Raw genomic sequence first — 17,262 nt, 5'->3', positions numbered from 1 at the left:
TATCAACTCTCCTATTAAATTCATATTATGCCCAGAAAAACATTTTTCAAAAATTTTAACAAGGATAAAAACCCATGCCTTTTAATAAAGGTCAATTCAGTGTCTTTACCATCTGTTCCTTTGTGAAAATGTTTGAGCAGAATCCTGTCTTTCTCCAGAATCACATTTCTGCCAACAGTCACGTGCCACCTCATATCATGAGTTAACCAAATTCTCAAATATCATTAAAGCATATCTTCTGAGTCACTGAGCAATTTTTGTACAGGCTGCAGTACTTGCTGAAAGTGTCATGAGGTAACTTTTCTTGTTTCTGTATCGAGTAGATGGTAGATTCATTCATATCATAGCATTTCAAAATGCAACATTCCATTTAGTCAATAGCATCTACTTTCTGCCTATGAACCTTTATTTCTAGCAACTAGTAGATGCATTCATTGAGAGGCAATTTCTGGACACACAAACACAACATTTTTTAAATCACTTTAAGAGTTATTATATACAAGACTACAAGAAGCTAAGAATGAAACAGTGCTAAGATCCAGGCAGTATGTTAAATTCACCTACTATCTCAGTAACTACCTCAGGCTCATGAGTGTCATGGCTTAATTCAGATTCAGACCTCAGCAAAACTGTAAAATACTGTATATCTTGGCCCTTTGGCGTTGCATTTACATAGCTGAAATCTTGAATGTTAAAAGCTTCAAATGCCAAAGATATATTGTATATCTATATACCACATGCTCAGCTTTGTAAAGATCTGTACTCTCAGCAAGGTTAAAGTAATTAAAAAAAAAAAAAAGATGTTAACATATTTAATATTGGGAATCTCCAATAAGGCGCTGTGAATGGTTTGGTGTGTCCCCATCCAAACCTCATCTTTAATTGTGTCTCCCATAATTCCCACATGTTATGGGAGGGATCTGTTAAGAGATAATTGAACCATGGGGGCGGTTCCCCCCATATTGTTCTCATGTTAGTGAATAAGTCTCATGAGATCTGATGGTTTTATAGGGGAAACCCCTTTTGCTTGGTTCTCATTCTCTCTTGCCTGCTACCACGTAAGACGTGCCTTTCACCTTCCGCCATGATTGTGAGGCCTCCTCAGTCATGTGTATCTATTAAACCTGTTTTTCTTTACAAATTACCCAGTCTCAGGTATGTCTTTATCAGCAGCATGAAAAACAGACTAATACACTCTGTTTTTTTAAAGATGAAGTGAAGCTATCTGTCCAATAGGGCCAGCTATGGTCTGGAAAGAAATAGTAACAAAATATACCTCATAAGTATGTTAGAGAATCAAAGGAGACAATACATGTGAGAGAATGAATAAATAATAAAGCACTATATAAATGTTAGCAGTAGGTGGTAATGTTAGTAACAAAATATAGAAGAAATCCTCTGTCATCAATTCTCATTGAAAGAATTTGGACAATCTGTTAGCTGAGAAGTTAGTTAAAACAAAGGCTCATGGAGATAAATACACATGGTAATCATTTTATTTTCACTTAAACCATGTATAAATGTAATTCATTCACCAATCCTCTGTGTAGGGCCAAGACCTTGTCTTTGAGATTGGATCTGCGGACTTGAATTCTAGTCTTTCTTGCATGCATCACACCCATATTCTATCATTTATGATTACAATTTCAGTTCTAGTAAGGTACAGCACAAACTTCAACACATAAGAAACAATCAGGAGAGCAGATTTCTTTTTTTATAAGTTCTTCCAATATTTTACATTTGTCTTTGTTCAACACTAATTTGACGGCCAATTTTTCAAAGAAGTAATTTTACTCATTTTTTTTAGAGCATTCAACTTAGTTTTTATTGAACTAACTCTAGCTTTTACACTAAAGTTCATCATTTTACAGAATATTTAATAAAAAATATACCCAACATAAGTTTGGAAACAAACACAATTGACTCTTAATAAGTAAACAATTTGATTTGTGAGGATAAAAGTATATAAGCATTATACAAAGAAGCTTCCTGGCCACAAATGGCCAGCAAACTGGGGACATCAGTTAGTATGTTTTACCAAACAAATAAACAGCACTGGTTTATCCATCTGGTTGATTAAGTAGAAGTTAGTTAAGAGTCTTTGCCATATTGTAATTCAGGTCTTAAGCATAATTGCCTAAGAAGAAAGTTCAAAAGATTTTCCCTGTCACATGGGTATTGCTATCTTTTCTACTTTTCCTAAAACATATGTGTTATACATTTAGGAACACTGAGATAAAAAGAGTAAAAAGCATTCAGGAATACTGAAATGAAGTCACAGCAAACAAATTTAGACGTTTCAGCAGAATACGATAAAATAATCAGATAATTTGACTACTGACAAGACCAAAATAAATTAGTAAAAGACATTTTAAGCAAATTACAATCACCCTAAAACAATTTTTAAAAAACTTTTTTTGTTTGTTTGTTTTCTGAGATGGAGTCTCGCTCTGCCACCCAGGCTGGAGTGCAGTGGCACTATCTTGGCTCACTGCAACTTCCACCACCCAGGTTCAAGAGATTCTCCTGTCTCAGCCTCCCGAGTAGCTGGGATTACAGGTGCCCGCCACCACACCCGGCTAATTTTTAAAAAATTTTTAGTAGAGATGGGGTTTCACCATGTTGGTCAGGCCAGTTCAAACTCCTGACCTCAGGTAATCCACCCGCCTCAGTCTCCCAAAGTGCTGGGATTACAGGCATGAGCCACTGCACTCAGCCTAAAATTGATGATACATTTTTAAAGCATCCTTTGCTTTTTCATGCTCTTTCATGATATCTCTCCTTGAAAAAGAAGTTTCCTGAACTAGAAATAACTATGTCAGTACTGGATAACTGCTTGAAAACATTAATTAGCTATGTATTCCTTTTGTTTGATGTGAGAACTTACTTATTTCACTGGAAAGCTGGTCAAGTTTATCCTGTGATCTGCTGATAAGGACAACCTTCATTCCACGCTTTGCTAACTGAAACAGTAAAGGAGATTTGAATCACACCTGTGCATGTCACTGAAAAACATTAATGAGCTATAACCCCCATTTTAAGAAAATCTGTCCAGATGATAGTTCAAAATATAAACCCAAGGGTAATGAAGACACAATCCAAAATAGAGATTTTACCAAAAAAATTCTCCAAAAAGTTATCTTTCTAAGTCAAGCTAGTACTTAAATGTGAAAGCGTTTTAGAAGGAGGGAGACTTTTACTTTTTCATTTTATATCATCTATATTATTTGGGTTTTTTAAACCGTTAAGTGTCTACTACTTCTATAATTTAAAAATTAGCTTTAAAAAAGTTTTTGTGCCAAGCACAGTGGTTCATGCCTGTAATCCTAGCATTTCAGGAGGCTGAAGAGGGAGAATTGCTTAAGCCCAGGAGTCCAAAACCATCCTGGGCAACATAGTAAAATCTCATCTCTATAAAAAATTTAAAAAAAAAATTTTTTTTTTTAAATTATCTGGGTGTGGTGGCACATGCCTGTACTTCCAGCTACTCAGGAGGCTGAGGTGGGAGGATCACCTGAGCCCTGGAAGTCTAGACTGCAGTGAGCCGTGATTGCACCCACCACTACACTCCAGCCTGGGCAACACAGCGAGACTCCATCTCAAAAAAAAAAAAAAAAAAAGTTTTTGCTGCAGAATGGATATATAAAACAAACATCAGAGGACTGGCAAAGGAAACTACTATTAAAATGTTAAAAATTCCTAAAAACATAATTATTTTTTAAATTTTAAGTTGAGCATTATACTTTATGGACCATGGCAAACTAAAGAAGTTAATTGAATAAATTAATAAAGAATTTCCTGAGGAACACCTTCTATGTACATACCCAGCATGTGTAAGTGTTGTACATAATGAAAAAGATTTACACAAATGTGCTTACTATCCCAGGACACATAAATATAGTAGTAGAGGAAAAAAAGCACTAATCTGCACAAAACTATTTAGTGAAATATTCTAGACAGACTATAAATAAGCAATAAATTAGGTGCTATGAACTAAAAGTGATTTAGCAAACTAATATTCCAGTCTTAAATCCTAAAGTCAGGTTTATTAAGTAGTGAGTGATATTGCAAATGAAGCTATGGAAGAACATTTTTTATAAAAATAAAAAGGTTGGTGATGATTTGCAAAATTAATCTGCTATAATACCACTAAAAAAACCATTAGCCCATACTGATACTTTCTTTTAAAAAATTAATAGGGCAAGAGGGATAAGGAAAAGCTTTTATAGAAAAACACCATCTTAATAAATGTAGGAGATATAGCATTAGAAACAAATCACTTTTTTCTTTTTTTTTGAGACGGGATCTCGCTCTGTCACCCAGGCTGGAATGCTACGGTGTGATCTCGGCTCACTGCAACCTCTACCTCCTGGGTTCAAGCGATTCTCCTGCCTCAGCCTCCTGAGTAGCTGGGATTACAAGCACCCACCACCACGTCCAGCTAATTTTTGTATTTTTAGTAGAGATAGGGGTTCACCATGTTGGCCAGGCTGGTCTTGAACTCCTGACCTCAGGTGATCCACCCACCTCAGCCTCCCAAAGTGCTGGGATTAAAGGTGTGAGCCACTGCACCTGGCCAAAAATCACCATTTTTTAACCACCATGGTAATAACCAATCTAGGCAAAAACTATCAATGAATCCTAACACCACTGGATAAAAGATTCTTGGGAAATAATATATTTATACAGCCTCAAAGTGTCATTCCACATATTCCTTATTAATGAGACTTCTTGTGCCTCCTAATAAGTGAACTCAGAAGGATAAGCCTGTGTAGCCTTCCCGATGAAAAAATGATTTTCCTGAATCTAATGAGAAAACAATGAGACAAATCCAAGTTTGTCTGCAAAACAACTAAACTGGATTTTTCAAAAATGGCATTCTTAGAAAAATAAGGCTAACTTACACTTTTAGATTAATGGAGACTAAGAGACACGACACCAAATGCAATGTGTAATCCTTACCTGGATCTTGGAACAAGAACAATAAAAAAAAGAGCTTAAAAGGATGTGTTGGGGCAACCGGAAACCTGCATAAGGGCTGTGTGTTACGCAACAGTATTGTGTCACGTTAAACTTCCTATTGTGACCAATGTATTGGGGTCGTAAGGGTGAATATTTTAGTTCTTAGAAGATTCATCCTAAAATATTTAGGGGTGAACTGTTATGTCTATAACTAACTTACAAATGGTCCAGCGAAATAATTAATAATAATAATAAAGTAAATTAAATGTGCCAAATATTAACAATTAGTGAATCCAGGTGAAGAGTATACAGGTGTTTGTTATATTCTTGCAACTTTTCTGTAGTTTTGATATTCTTCCAAATAAAAAGCTGGAAAAAATTAAAATTAACAAAAAGACCTTTTGAGAATGATAAATGGAAGATCCAGTGAATCTGCTGGGATCTTTATCAGAATCACCCCACTGTTCCAGATCACTTCATCATAGGCTGTAGGTGCCTTCTCAGGGACCAGAAGGCAGGGAAACTTGCCTAAAGAATACTGCCCCGGCTCCTGCTTTGTCCGGCGGTCTTCCAACTATGATGCTCTCCTGTTCTTTACTTTCATTGCAGAGAATCTGAACCCTTTGCCTGTGTCTATCAATACCTTTCTGTTAATCACACTCCTTCTTGTGAAAATGATGTCGTGGACTAGCCTAGAAATGTAACCACCTATTATATTTTCATTTTTGGAAAATAGTTCAAAATAATTGACTTTCAAATCTGAAGACTGTACACACTTACATGATATAAAATAAAATTCCACTAAATTGTTCCCAGTTCCAACTACCCAGTATAACCAGAAAGTTTTATACTTATTTTACATGAAATTTGTTTCAAAAAATTGTGTCTGTTTAAGCAAATATGGTATTTCCAACAAGGTAGAAACAAAAAGCATCTATTGTACCATGCAACATTATATTTGTGTTTTTTACTTCAAAAATCAAAACTACTATAAGAAATCATCCCATATTTATTCTTATTTTTTATATTAAAAGGAAAGATCTTGAAAATCACCTACCTCTTCTGCATATGATTTTCCAATTCCATCAGTACTACCTGTGACAACTGGGAAAGGGAAAAAAGCAATAGTTTAGTCTAAGAATTACAATGAGGAATTGGTCATAGTTAGGACCCACCAATTACATACAAGAGGACCAGTGTGATACTTCGATGTAAAAGACAGAACAATACCAGTGGTTCAAATCTAAGGCTGAATACACACTGCAATAGCTAAAATTTTAAAAAGACTTCAAAACCAAGTGTTAAAAAGAATGTGGAGCAACTTGACTCTCTCACATTGCTGGCGGCACTGTAAATTGGTACAATTATTTTGGAAAATACTACTTGCCAATATGTTCAGAACCAAAAATATGCCTACCTTAACCCACCAATTCTCAAGAGACAGAAATGCATTAATGTCTACCCCAAAGAATGTTCACGGTAGCTTAGTTGATGCATAGTAGGTAAATACAACTAAATATTAATCAACAGAAGAATAAGTAAATTGAGATATAGACAAACAATGGAATACTAAACAGCAATAAAAAAGAAAACAAAAGAAGCAATACTAAACAGCAATAAAAAAGAAAATAAAAAAAGAACTACTGATATATGCAAAACATGAATGAATCTCTAAGACATTACAAAAGCCTGACATAAAAATGTTAAGTTTAAGAAAAGGTAAAACTAATCTATCAGAAGTCAGAATACTGGTTATCTCTGGAGAGTGGAGTAGATAACGGGGAAGGGCAATACAGGAATCTTCCAGGATACAGGAAATATTCTGTATCTTTTCAGGGTGGCAGTTACTACTGTATGTGTGTAAATTCACTGAGCTGTACAATTAAGTACATACTTACTGTATATATCTTCATAAGCTACTTTTTAAAACAAAGGGTAGTAAAAGTAAATAGAAAATGATTTAATTATTCTGTGAGAAGCCATATTTACCTTACAACCTCAAAAACTTTATGTAGCAGAAACATTGAAAATTATATAGGGCAGGCTATACCATGGTATCTTATCTCTGGAATACTAGAATCATGTTACAAGTTCAAAGCACAGATGTCTGCTTCAAAAAGGGATGCCTCCCCAAATTCTCTAAATACGAGTTTTTCCAAAACATTTACAGACTTTAAAAAACAAGTTATGGTGTAAAGTAGGATTTTCTTGTATTTGTCCACTTCTTTCAAATTATACAAGATGGTCCCTAATTTTACTGTTCAGAAATATGGTAAACACATTCATAGTCTCCCTGACTGTATCTCTCATAATCTTACAGACTTTCATCATGTTCTTGCTTAGCTGATACCTTTCCAGAATTTAAAAAAAAAAAAGTTGAAATATCCAGAGAACAGTATAACAAACCCCTAGGTACCCATAGCCCAGCTTCACCAATCAACAACTTGAGCTTAACCTTGCTTCATCTAATATCCCCTCCTGCTTCCTCTCACAATGGATTATTTTGAAGTAAAAACATTATGTCACTTCATTCATAACTATTACAGTATGTTTCTGCTATTAAAAATAGCCACAGTACCATTATCTCATTCCTAAAATTATAAATAACAATTCCTTGACATCCAATATGTAATCACTATAAATTCTGCCACATGTTTCAAAAAACTTTTAACAATTGTTCCAATCAGGATTCAAAAAGTTCCATAATAAAATCTGTTAATATGTCAATGAACCATGTCTATAACCCCTCTCTCCTTTCTTCCCTTCACCCTCTCAATTTATTGGTTTAAGATATTAGGTCATAGGTTTGTGCTTTCTCAGCCTGTCCTTGATATCATTTAACATGTTCCTCTCTCCCATGGTGGTTAGATATAGATATTGATCAAATTCAGGTTTGATTTTTTTAGTAGGAGTACTTCATAAGGGATAATGCATTTTTACATCAGGAAGCATATGTCTGGTTATCTTTTGTTTTGTTATATTAGCAGTCACTGGCTGGTCACCACCGAGATCCATTATTTCATTAGGGGTTGCAAAATGGTGGTATTAGAGTTCAATCATTCATCTTCATCTATTAGCTGGAATATTTCCAGAGACAAATTATTCCTCATTAGTTAGTTACCATGATATATAGATTGCATAAGAACATAAGATAAGCGTTTGAATTTTTTTGGCCTTTATTGATCAGTTTTCAAAATAAATTGGTACTCTGGCTCTTCCAAAGGTAACCCATGTGTTTTTGTCATTATTGTCCTGTTTATAGGAAACATTAGTAACTAACAGATTTAAATGTTTGTGGGAGAACCTAACTACAGAAAACTGAGCATCTTAGGAAATCTCCTCCAACCTCATGATCAATTCGTAACTTTCGTTTTTCTTTTTTTTTTTTAATTTCAACTTTTATTTTAGATATAGAGGGTACATGTGCAGGTTTGTTACATGGGAATATTGCTTGATGCTGAGGTTTTGGGTATATATCCTACCACACAGGTAGTGAGGATAGTACCCAATAGGTAGTTTTTCAACTCACCCCCTTTCCCTCCACCCTCTAGTAGACCACAGTGTCTACTGTTCCCATATTTATTTCCACATGTGCTCAATGTTTAGTTCCCACTTAGAAGTAAGAACATGCAGTATTTGGTCTTCTGTTCCTGTGTTAACGTGCTTAAGATTATGGCCTCTAGTTTCATCTATGTTGCTGCAAAGGACATGATTTTATTCTTTTTTATGGCTGTGTAGTATTCCATGGTGTATATGTACCACATTTTCTTTATCCAATCTACCATTGATGGGCACCTGGACTGATTCCATGATTGCGAATAGTGTAGCAATGAACATAATTTTCTGTAACTTTTCATCTCCTGACTGTTTTTAGAGGCACAGGAATCCAAATTTTATATTGTATTCTTGTTATTCATTCACTAATGTTTCATAAGTGATGGATAAACATATTCTAATTGTTTCCAATTTTCTCCTCTTCCTTTTCTCTGTGATAAACTTTTCTCCCTCTCCAAGATCCCAGAACTATTGGGGACCAGCCTCAACACCACCCATAGAGTACACAAAGTCTGGTGGTGACGAAGGAATGAGAAAAGACAGGTTAAGAGTGCATAAAGAGTGGGGGCCAGAGGGCCAGTTGCAAAATGGAGGCTGCAAAAGGCTCAGAGCTCTGGTCTCCACACTTTTTATTGAGTACAATCACTTAGCTCTAAGAAGCAGACGTTCAGGGCGAAACGGTGAAAGGGAGGCAGTGCGTTATACACATAATCTATAGCAGTGGCGGTTTAAGTGAATCTCCTTTGTGCTCAAACAGCATATCTTTAACTTATCAGAGAGTAGCTGGTGGGAGAGGGCTTAACTAGGAGGCTGCATATCTGTCCACATTCCAGTGCTTCAAAGGAGTGTCTTTCTCCTTGAACACAGTGTTTACAGATAAGAGAGCAGGTCTTGCTCTGAGTATGGGAACATGATGGCGATTAGGAGGCTTTCCTCCTCAGAGGCCTCTTGTGGCTTTCCACAACTTATTGTCCCATATTTTTATGGCCAGTTTATGCAGGTGTCCCACAAGCCCTTTTCCCAACACAGAACCTCACCTCCTACCCTCTTTCATCAAAGCCTTATTGAAGATCCACCAACTTCACTGTTCCAGATCACTTTACGCGGAAGAAAACTTCCTCTTTCTAAACTCCCACAACACTTGATACATCTTTATGTTGATGGCACTTTACCACTCTATTTTGAATCGTATTTCCTTACATCTGCATGTCTCTGTAAGATTCTAGGCTTCTTGCTAGGCAACGTGCACAAGGTAGGTGTTCAGTAGACATTTGCTGAGTGTTTGAATGATGATCGGCACTTACTTGGTCTAAAAAATTGCAAAACACGCAAGACTTGGACTGTTTTCCTGACAACCTGGTTTCTCAAAAGTCTTTATTTACAAGTACAGTATCTTACACTTTCCTACACTAACACCCATTAGCCACTGACCTATTTACAAATCTTGTTGGTAACTAGATTATTCTGCATTAAGCCTACAACTGTGGAGCAAGCAAACCACATACAGTCAGCACCTCCATAACAATGTTTCGGTCAGCAAAGGACCACACATACAGCTCTGGCCCCCTAAGATTACAATGGAGCTGAAAAATTCCTATCACCTAGTGACACTGTAGCTGTCACAACGTCATAACATAATGCATTAATCACGTGTTTGTGGTCATGCTGGTGTAACAAACCTACAACTATGCCAGTAATAGAAAAGTAGAACACATACAATTATATATAATATATAACGCTTGATAATGATAATAAACAACTATGCTACTGGGTTATGTATTTACTATAATACTATACTTTTTCACATTAGAGTATACTCCTTCTGCTTTATAGAAAAAAAGTTAACTGTAAAACACCCTCAGGCAGGTCCTTCAGGAGATACTCCAGAAGAAGGCACTGTTATCATAGGAGATGGCAGCCCTATGTGTGTGATTGTGTCTGAAGACCTTCCAATGGGACAAGATGTGGAGGTAAAAGACACTGATATTGAGGATCCTGACCTGATGTAGGCCCAGGCCAGTGTGTATGTTTTATATCTTTGTTTTTAACAAAAAAAAGCTTAAAAAGTAAAAAATAAAATTTCAAAAATTAAAAATGGAATAAGGATATAAAGAAGATATTTTTGTACAGTATACAATGTTTCTTTTTTAAGCCAAGTGTTATTACAAAAGTCCAAAAGATAAGCAAGATAAGTTTATAAAGTAAAAGGGTTACAGTAAGCTAATTATTAAAGAAAAAATTTTAAAATAAATTCAGTATAGCCCAAGCATTCAGTGTTTATAAAGTCTACAGTAATATCCTAGGCCTTCACATTCACTCACCACTCACTCACTCACTTACCCAGAGAAACTCCAGTCCTGCAAGTTCCATTCACAGTAAGCATCCTAGACAGATGTGCCATTTTTAATCTTTTGTTTAAGAGTCAGGGCCTTGCTCTGCCACCCAGGCTGGAGTGCAATGGTGTGATCACAGCTCACTACAGCCTCTCACTCTTGGGCTCAAGTGATCCTCTTGTCTTAGCCCTCCGTGTAGCTACAGGCACATGCTACCATACCTGACCAACTTTTTTTTTTTTTTTCCTGTAGAGACCAGGTCTTGCTATGTTGAACTCATGGCCTCAAGCAATGCTCCCACCTCGGCCTTCCAAAGGCTGGGATTATAGGCATGAGACACCATCCTTGGCCCTTTTTAATCTTTGTACCATATTTTTACTGTACTTTTTCTATGTTTGGATATATTTAGATACACAAATACCACCGTGTTACAACTGCCTATAGTAGTTACTATAGTAACATGCTGTTATATATAGGTTTGTAGCCTAGGAGCTTTAGGCCATACCATATAACCTAGGTAAGAACAGTAGGCTAAACCATCCACATTTGTAGAAGTACACTCTGTTGATGTTTGCACAACAACAAAATTGTCTAGCAACACATTTCTCAGAATGTATCCCCACCATTAAGTGACATATGACTATATATATGATTACAGCAATGAATTGATGGCGGTATCATCAGATTTCTCCGATTAAGGGCTCAGAAATCTCTTAACGAGAATATGCTGAAGATGAAACTACGTAAAGTCACTCAGTACTGTGCATCTAAACATTTGACTGGAATCTCTTTCAAAAGAATACAGATAACTGTTGCATGTGTGTATCCGTGTTTAAAATTGCCAACTCTGGGCTGACCTAAAAACCAGCATACCATAAAACTAAAAACAGTCTTAGAAGGGCCAGAATATGCCAGGTCTAGAGATTCTGAAATCTACTTCATGTATATTGTCTTCCTTTTCCCGATTCTCCAGTTGTTGGAGTTTGTAATGGATACTGTTAGTGCACCAGCCAGATCCTCCCTTCCAGCAGAGAGGTACTCAATCAATCCTTTCTCGCCAGGAGTGTTACCTGCTGCCAGCTCAGGATTGAGTCTCTCCCAGTAACTGCTCTCAGCCAAAGTGGGGCCGCTTTGCTCCCCTGGGCAGTACATGTCTAATGGCGAGGCCACACTCAGGGACAAAGGCTGGGCTCCCTTACCTCACTTAGGCATCTCTCTAGAGCCATCCTATGTTCAGGTGGTATCAGCTACAACCTTTGCTACACCTGCATCACAGTTTGACTTCCTCTGCTCCATTCTGCTTCTTTTGCTTCCTCACAGGTGTTATTCCTGAGAACATTCCTGAATACACCTCACATACACGTGAACCAATATTGATACAATTAATGAAAATCTGTATCTTATTCAGATTTCCTTACTTGTTACTGAATGTCCTTTTTCTGATCTAGGATCCCATCCAGGATATCATACCACATTTAGTCATCATGTCTCCTTACATAACAGTTTAAAAGACAACATTTTTAAATTGTGTTTATCTTTTTGTAAAAAGCCTATTTTCTAACCACACATATAATAGCTTAACTGGATATAGAATTCTAAGTAGGAAATCATTTTTAACAAAAATATTTTAGACAATTCTCCGTTGTCTTCTAACACAAGTATCATTTTAAAATGTTTCACCATTCTTACTTCCCACCATTTCTATGTAACCTGCTTTTTTTATCACTGGGGCTTTTAGAATTATTACTTAGTCTGTAGGATTCCATCATGAAAATGTACCCAAATGAGTGGGTGTTTTTCCACTCACTGGTGCTAGGCATTGGTGGGTCTTAAAATTCATGATCTTCAGTTCTGAAAAGTTTCTTATGTTAATTGTTTGATAATATCTGCCTCACATTTTTCTCTTCCTAGAATCCCTATAAATCAGAATTTGGACTTAATAGTTTCTCTATTAATCTTACTTTTCTTTTTGCTCTACTTTCCTGTAAATTTCTTCAACTTTATCTTCCAAACCATCTATGTACTTTTTAAATGTAGGTTGTCAATTTTTCTACTTTGAAGAATCTTCCATATTCTGACTGCCCTTTTGCACACTCTCACTCTCTTCCTTGCTTTTAACAGCATCTTGTTCTTATTATAGATCCATTATCTAATCTCTGAGGATATTAATTATAGTTTGTTTACACATTTACATTTTCTTCTACTCTTTATATTTTGTTCCTCTAAGTTCCTTCTTGATTGTTTTGGTCACTCTCATCTTGGCTGCATTAAAATATCGATTAGAGTTCATAGGTGAGGTGATTACACCGTGGGCCTCAATACAACGCAATCAATGGGCCAATCAGCTTTTTCGTTGGAGAATCCACAAAAGTCAGTATCTGTCTCTTCTCTGGGGCCTTTCAGTGTCTCTTAAAAAGCATTCCCTAATTTCCAGTCTTCTGGCTGCTGGGCAGTTATTAGTTTGCAGGTGTTTTACTCATCCTCTGTTCTTAGTCAGGGCTTCTGCTGCTTAATTTCCCTGAGTCTCAAGCACATCTGCCCCACCCCTGTCTTTTGAGGTACCTGATACTTCCAATTCCTGTGCTGTTCTGGGATCCAAGGGACAGAACTTGCTCGTTTCCCAATGGTGGCCCCACTATGAGGACTCAGGTGTCTGCTCTGGAAGTCAGTTACCACTCCGCCGCCTTCAATAGCTGTGACTGGGGATGAGGGATGACAGAAGTTCCCTAGTTGCATCAGAATAGAGCTTTCCATTTCTTATTCTTCTAACCTTTAGAGAACATTTCCAAGAGATGAAAAGCCAAAAGTACTGCTACTTCGTCATTTTAAAACTAGAAGCACCCAAGGTTCCTCTTAAGCATATTATACCAAAGTACACTAACTTTAGTTGAGAACGATACTAAACACACTTAGAAAGATTTATGCCCAGCAAGAACATTTTTTCCTATCTCCTAGCAACTATCAAATTTAAGTGAAACTAACAGTCTTCAGAAACTATTATGTGTATGACTATTGAGAATACAATGGTCCACATTCGATATTAGATATTCTATAAATTACCCATTTCATGGTTAGGACTTTAAATATAAGCAGAAACAATATGACTTTACATTGTACAAATATTAAAAATTTAACCTCTGATATTTCAGGTAAAAATATCATTTTTCCAATTTCTCATACTTCTCAAAGCCAAATCCAACACTGCCCAGTTACATGTAACTCAAATATTACCTCACAAGTAAATATTTTTTCTGAGAAAACAGAGAAGTGCAAAAATTATTTATGGGCACAAAACAACAACAACAACAAAAAAAGACTGGAAATCCAGGGCCTCTCTTAGCCATCTCTATAGCACCACTGTAGTTCTACAATAATTAGTGTTATATACAGTGGTCAGGCAATGGGAGACCAAGTATCATTTCCCCAGCAAAGGAAATAACAAAGCCTTTAGATCTACAAGTTACATGATGGGTAATGTATTATATTTGCAATAACATACAAACATACCCAAGTTTAAGTCAACTATGAAAGAAAAAGTCTCACTCAACAAACATGGAAAAAATTCAAATTTGTTTATTTAAGACAGTGGGAATAAGGGTTGTCCTGCTTTTGGTTTTAAAGGTATTTTCATGGGGCACAGTGGCTCATCCCAATAGTTTGGGAGGCTGAGGTGGGAAGAATGCTTGAGCCCCAGGAGTTCAAGACCAGCCTGGGCAACATAGCGAGACTCCATTCCTACAAAAAAAAAAAACTCAAGAAAATTAGCCAATGTGGTAGCACACACCTATACTCCCAGCTACTCGGGAAGCTGAGGCAGGAGGATCCTCTGAGCCCAGGAAGTTGAGGATGAAGTGAGTTATGATTGCAGCACTGTACTCCAACCTGGGTGACAGAATGAGATCCTGTCTCAATTTAAAAAAAAAAAAAAAAAAAAGATATTTCCTTTGCCTTAAAGCTATATGTCTTCCAACAGTAGTAGCAGAGATAGCAGTTGTAGTTGGATAGAAAATCCCTCAGTTGCCGGGCGCGGTGGCTCACGCCTGTAATCTCAGCACTTTGGGAGGCCAAGGCAGGCGGATCACGAGGTCAGGAGATCAAGACCATCCTGGCTAACATGGTGAAACCCTGTCTCTACTAAAAATACAAAAAATTAGCCAGGCGTGGTGGCAGGCGCCTGTAGTCCCAGCTGCTTGGGAGGCTGAGGCAGGAGGATGGCATGAACCCAGGAGGCGGAGGTTGCAGTGAGCCGAGGTCACACCACTGCACTCCAGCCTGGGCGACAGAGCGAGACTCCGTCTCAAAAAAAAAAAAAAAAGAAAATCCCTCAGTTAAGTTCAATAATTTATTATTTTTATAAAATAATAGTGTGATTTTCACTATTTTAAAATTAAACTATATTGTCTGGGGAGTCAATTCTTCATCATAAATTTTAGAAAGGTAAACCAAAGTATAACATCTCAAATCAAGTCTATTGATAGTTGCTTCTGGGGGATTAGGGAAAGATGGGAAAGAGGTTACTTTTTATCATTATTTTAACTCTTTGCACTTTTTAACCATGTGCATGTACTGCATTTCTTTTTAAAGTCCTTTGCTGCTATGAATAGAAAAATGGTGTAATTTCCCAAAATTACGGCAGTATTGCTTAAATCAGTGTTTCTCAAGGTCACTTAAGTTTTCTTAAAACTGAAATTTTTTCTTCAATAAAATTTAATAGAAAACTTGATTACTTAATTAGTTTAATTACTTCTTATAAAGGACCATCAGTTTCAGTTAACATAGACTATTAGTATAAAAAACATATGAATGTCAAAATTTAAAAATATTAATCAATGTGGTACCTACGATCATCTCTTGGTTGATCTTTGGGAAACACTGATCTAAACACTCCCACCCTTATAATACCAATTTTCAATGAAAACCAAATAAAACAAAGACCAGCTTCCAAGTCATCCAAATCAGAAATACTGCTTGTTTTTTGTGTTTTCTTAAAATGAAAAAACTAAGCATTCACAGCAACACTGAAATGATAAGATACAATGTGCAAAAACTACCCTGGGGATGCCATCCTTTGTGTGTTAAATGTACATCTGGGCCAGAGCCTGCTGGTTGCCTTCCTTAATACCCATTCTTCCCTTCTTCCTTTGTAAGAGAATACTGATTTTTAACCCAGCATATTGTGGCCTGGAATAAAGACTTATATTCCAACCTCCCTACCAGCTAGCAGTGTCTATATGATTAATTTCAGGGAACAACATGAAGCAAGGTTGTGAAGGACTTTGAAAAAGGCTGCTTAATGGAAGCTGACTTGGCAGGGACAGGCCCCTTTTGCCCTTCATCTAGCCAATTCTAAAGTGATGGCTGTAGCTGCAGTAGTCTCTTGAACTATGAAGTAATCTTAGGGTTGAAGCCATGGGCTAAGATAATGGAACAGTATCATAGGAATCAAGGTCCCTGATAACACCACTGAATTACCACGCCATTTTAAAATCCCAATCATTTCCTCTTTTACTGTTTATCATAAGGAATCAAACATATACAAAAGCTCTAGTCTTTAAAGTGGGTGAAAAATAAACGTCTGTCTTATTAAAGTAACTATGATAGGCCCAGAAAAGTAAGCGCAAACGTTCAATAAAATAAATTATGAAAACAAAATAATATTCACATCATTATAAGAATATTTGCTCAAGGTATGTCACTGATATCATCCAGGTAATTCTCACAACTACTACCCCAATCTATGCTATCATCCCAAACACAAGGACTTGTACGAGGAATCTTTCATCCCTCCTCACTCAATTCATGCTATACACAATTAAAAATTATCTTTCTCAAACACCATTTTTTCTCTGCCAAGAAGTTACATTTCCCTTTTGCCAACTATATAAAAACTGAAACACAAATTCATTCACTTCTTCCCATTGCTACCACCTAGAGCTACCATCATTCATCTCCCACAAGAACTACTGTTAACAGCCTTCTAACGCATTCGCCTGGTCCCGTTCTTACTCCTTTCCAATTCATTCTCTGCATTGTAGCCAAAACAATCACTCCAAAGTGCAAATCTGAACTTCACTTCCCTGCCTAAAACCTGTTACTGGCTTCTCACTCCCCTCATTCTTTACAAGGTCTTCCACGAGCTGACCTCACTCCTACCACTTTCCTCCTTCTACTCAAGCATGCCCCAGTTGTGCTGAAATTTTTACAGTTCCTCCAGGGTAACATGCTTTCTCTTTGCAAATGTTCCCTACACCTCCAACGTACACTCTGCTATGGTTTTAATGTGTCCCTTCCAAAAGTCAGGTGTTGAAACTTAATGGCCAATGTGACAGTAGTAAGAAGTGGAGATACTAAGAGGTGATTAGGCCATGAGGTCTCCTCCCTCATGAGTGGAATTAAGGCCCTTATAAAAGAA

The 17,262-nt window shown here is 36.8% G+C and overlaps 1 protein-coding gene across 2 annotated transcripts in view; it reads right to left on the bottom strand.

Moving 5' to 3' along the window:
* Nucleotides 1-17,262, bottom strand: part of HSD17B12 (hydroxysteroid 17-beta dehydrogenase 12) — a 171,391-nt gene that overhangs the window by 96,510 nt on the left and 57,619 nt on the right. For both annotated transcript variants that reach the window (XM_003254452.4, XM_030794744.1), the window contains exons 2-3: nt 6,020-6,066; nt 2,888-2,963 (exon numbers count right to left, since the gene is read on the bottom strand). In XM_003254452.4, the coding sequence (XP_003254500.1) occupies nt 2,888-2,963; nt 6,020-6,066 (123 nt within the window). The remainder of the gene's footprint in view (nt 1-2,887; nt 2,964-6,019; nt 6,067-17,262) is intronic.

This window comes from Nomascus leucogenys, chromosome 15 (assembly GCF_006542625.1).
Source record: "Nomascus leucogenys isolate Asia chromosome 15, Asia_NLE_v1, whole genome shotgun sequence".
In the NCBI taxonomy this organism is placed as follows: Eukaryota; Metazoa; Chordata; class Mammalia; order Primates; family Hylobatidae; genus Nomascus; species Nomascus leucogenys.
This window is presented reverse-complemented; position numbering and strand designations above follow the sequence as displayed.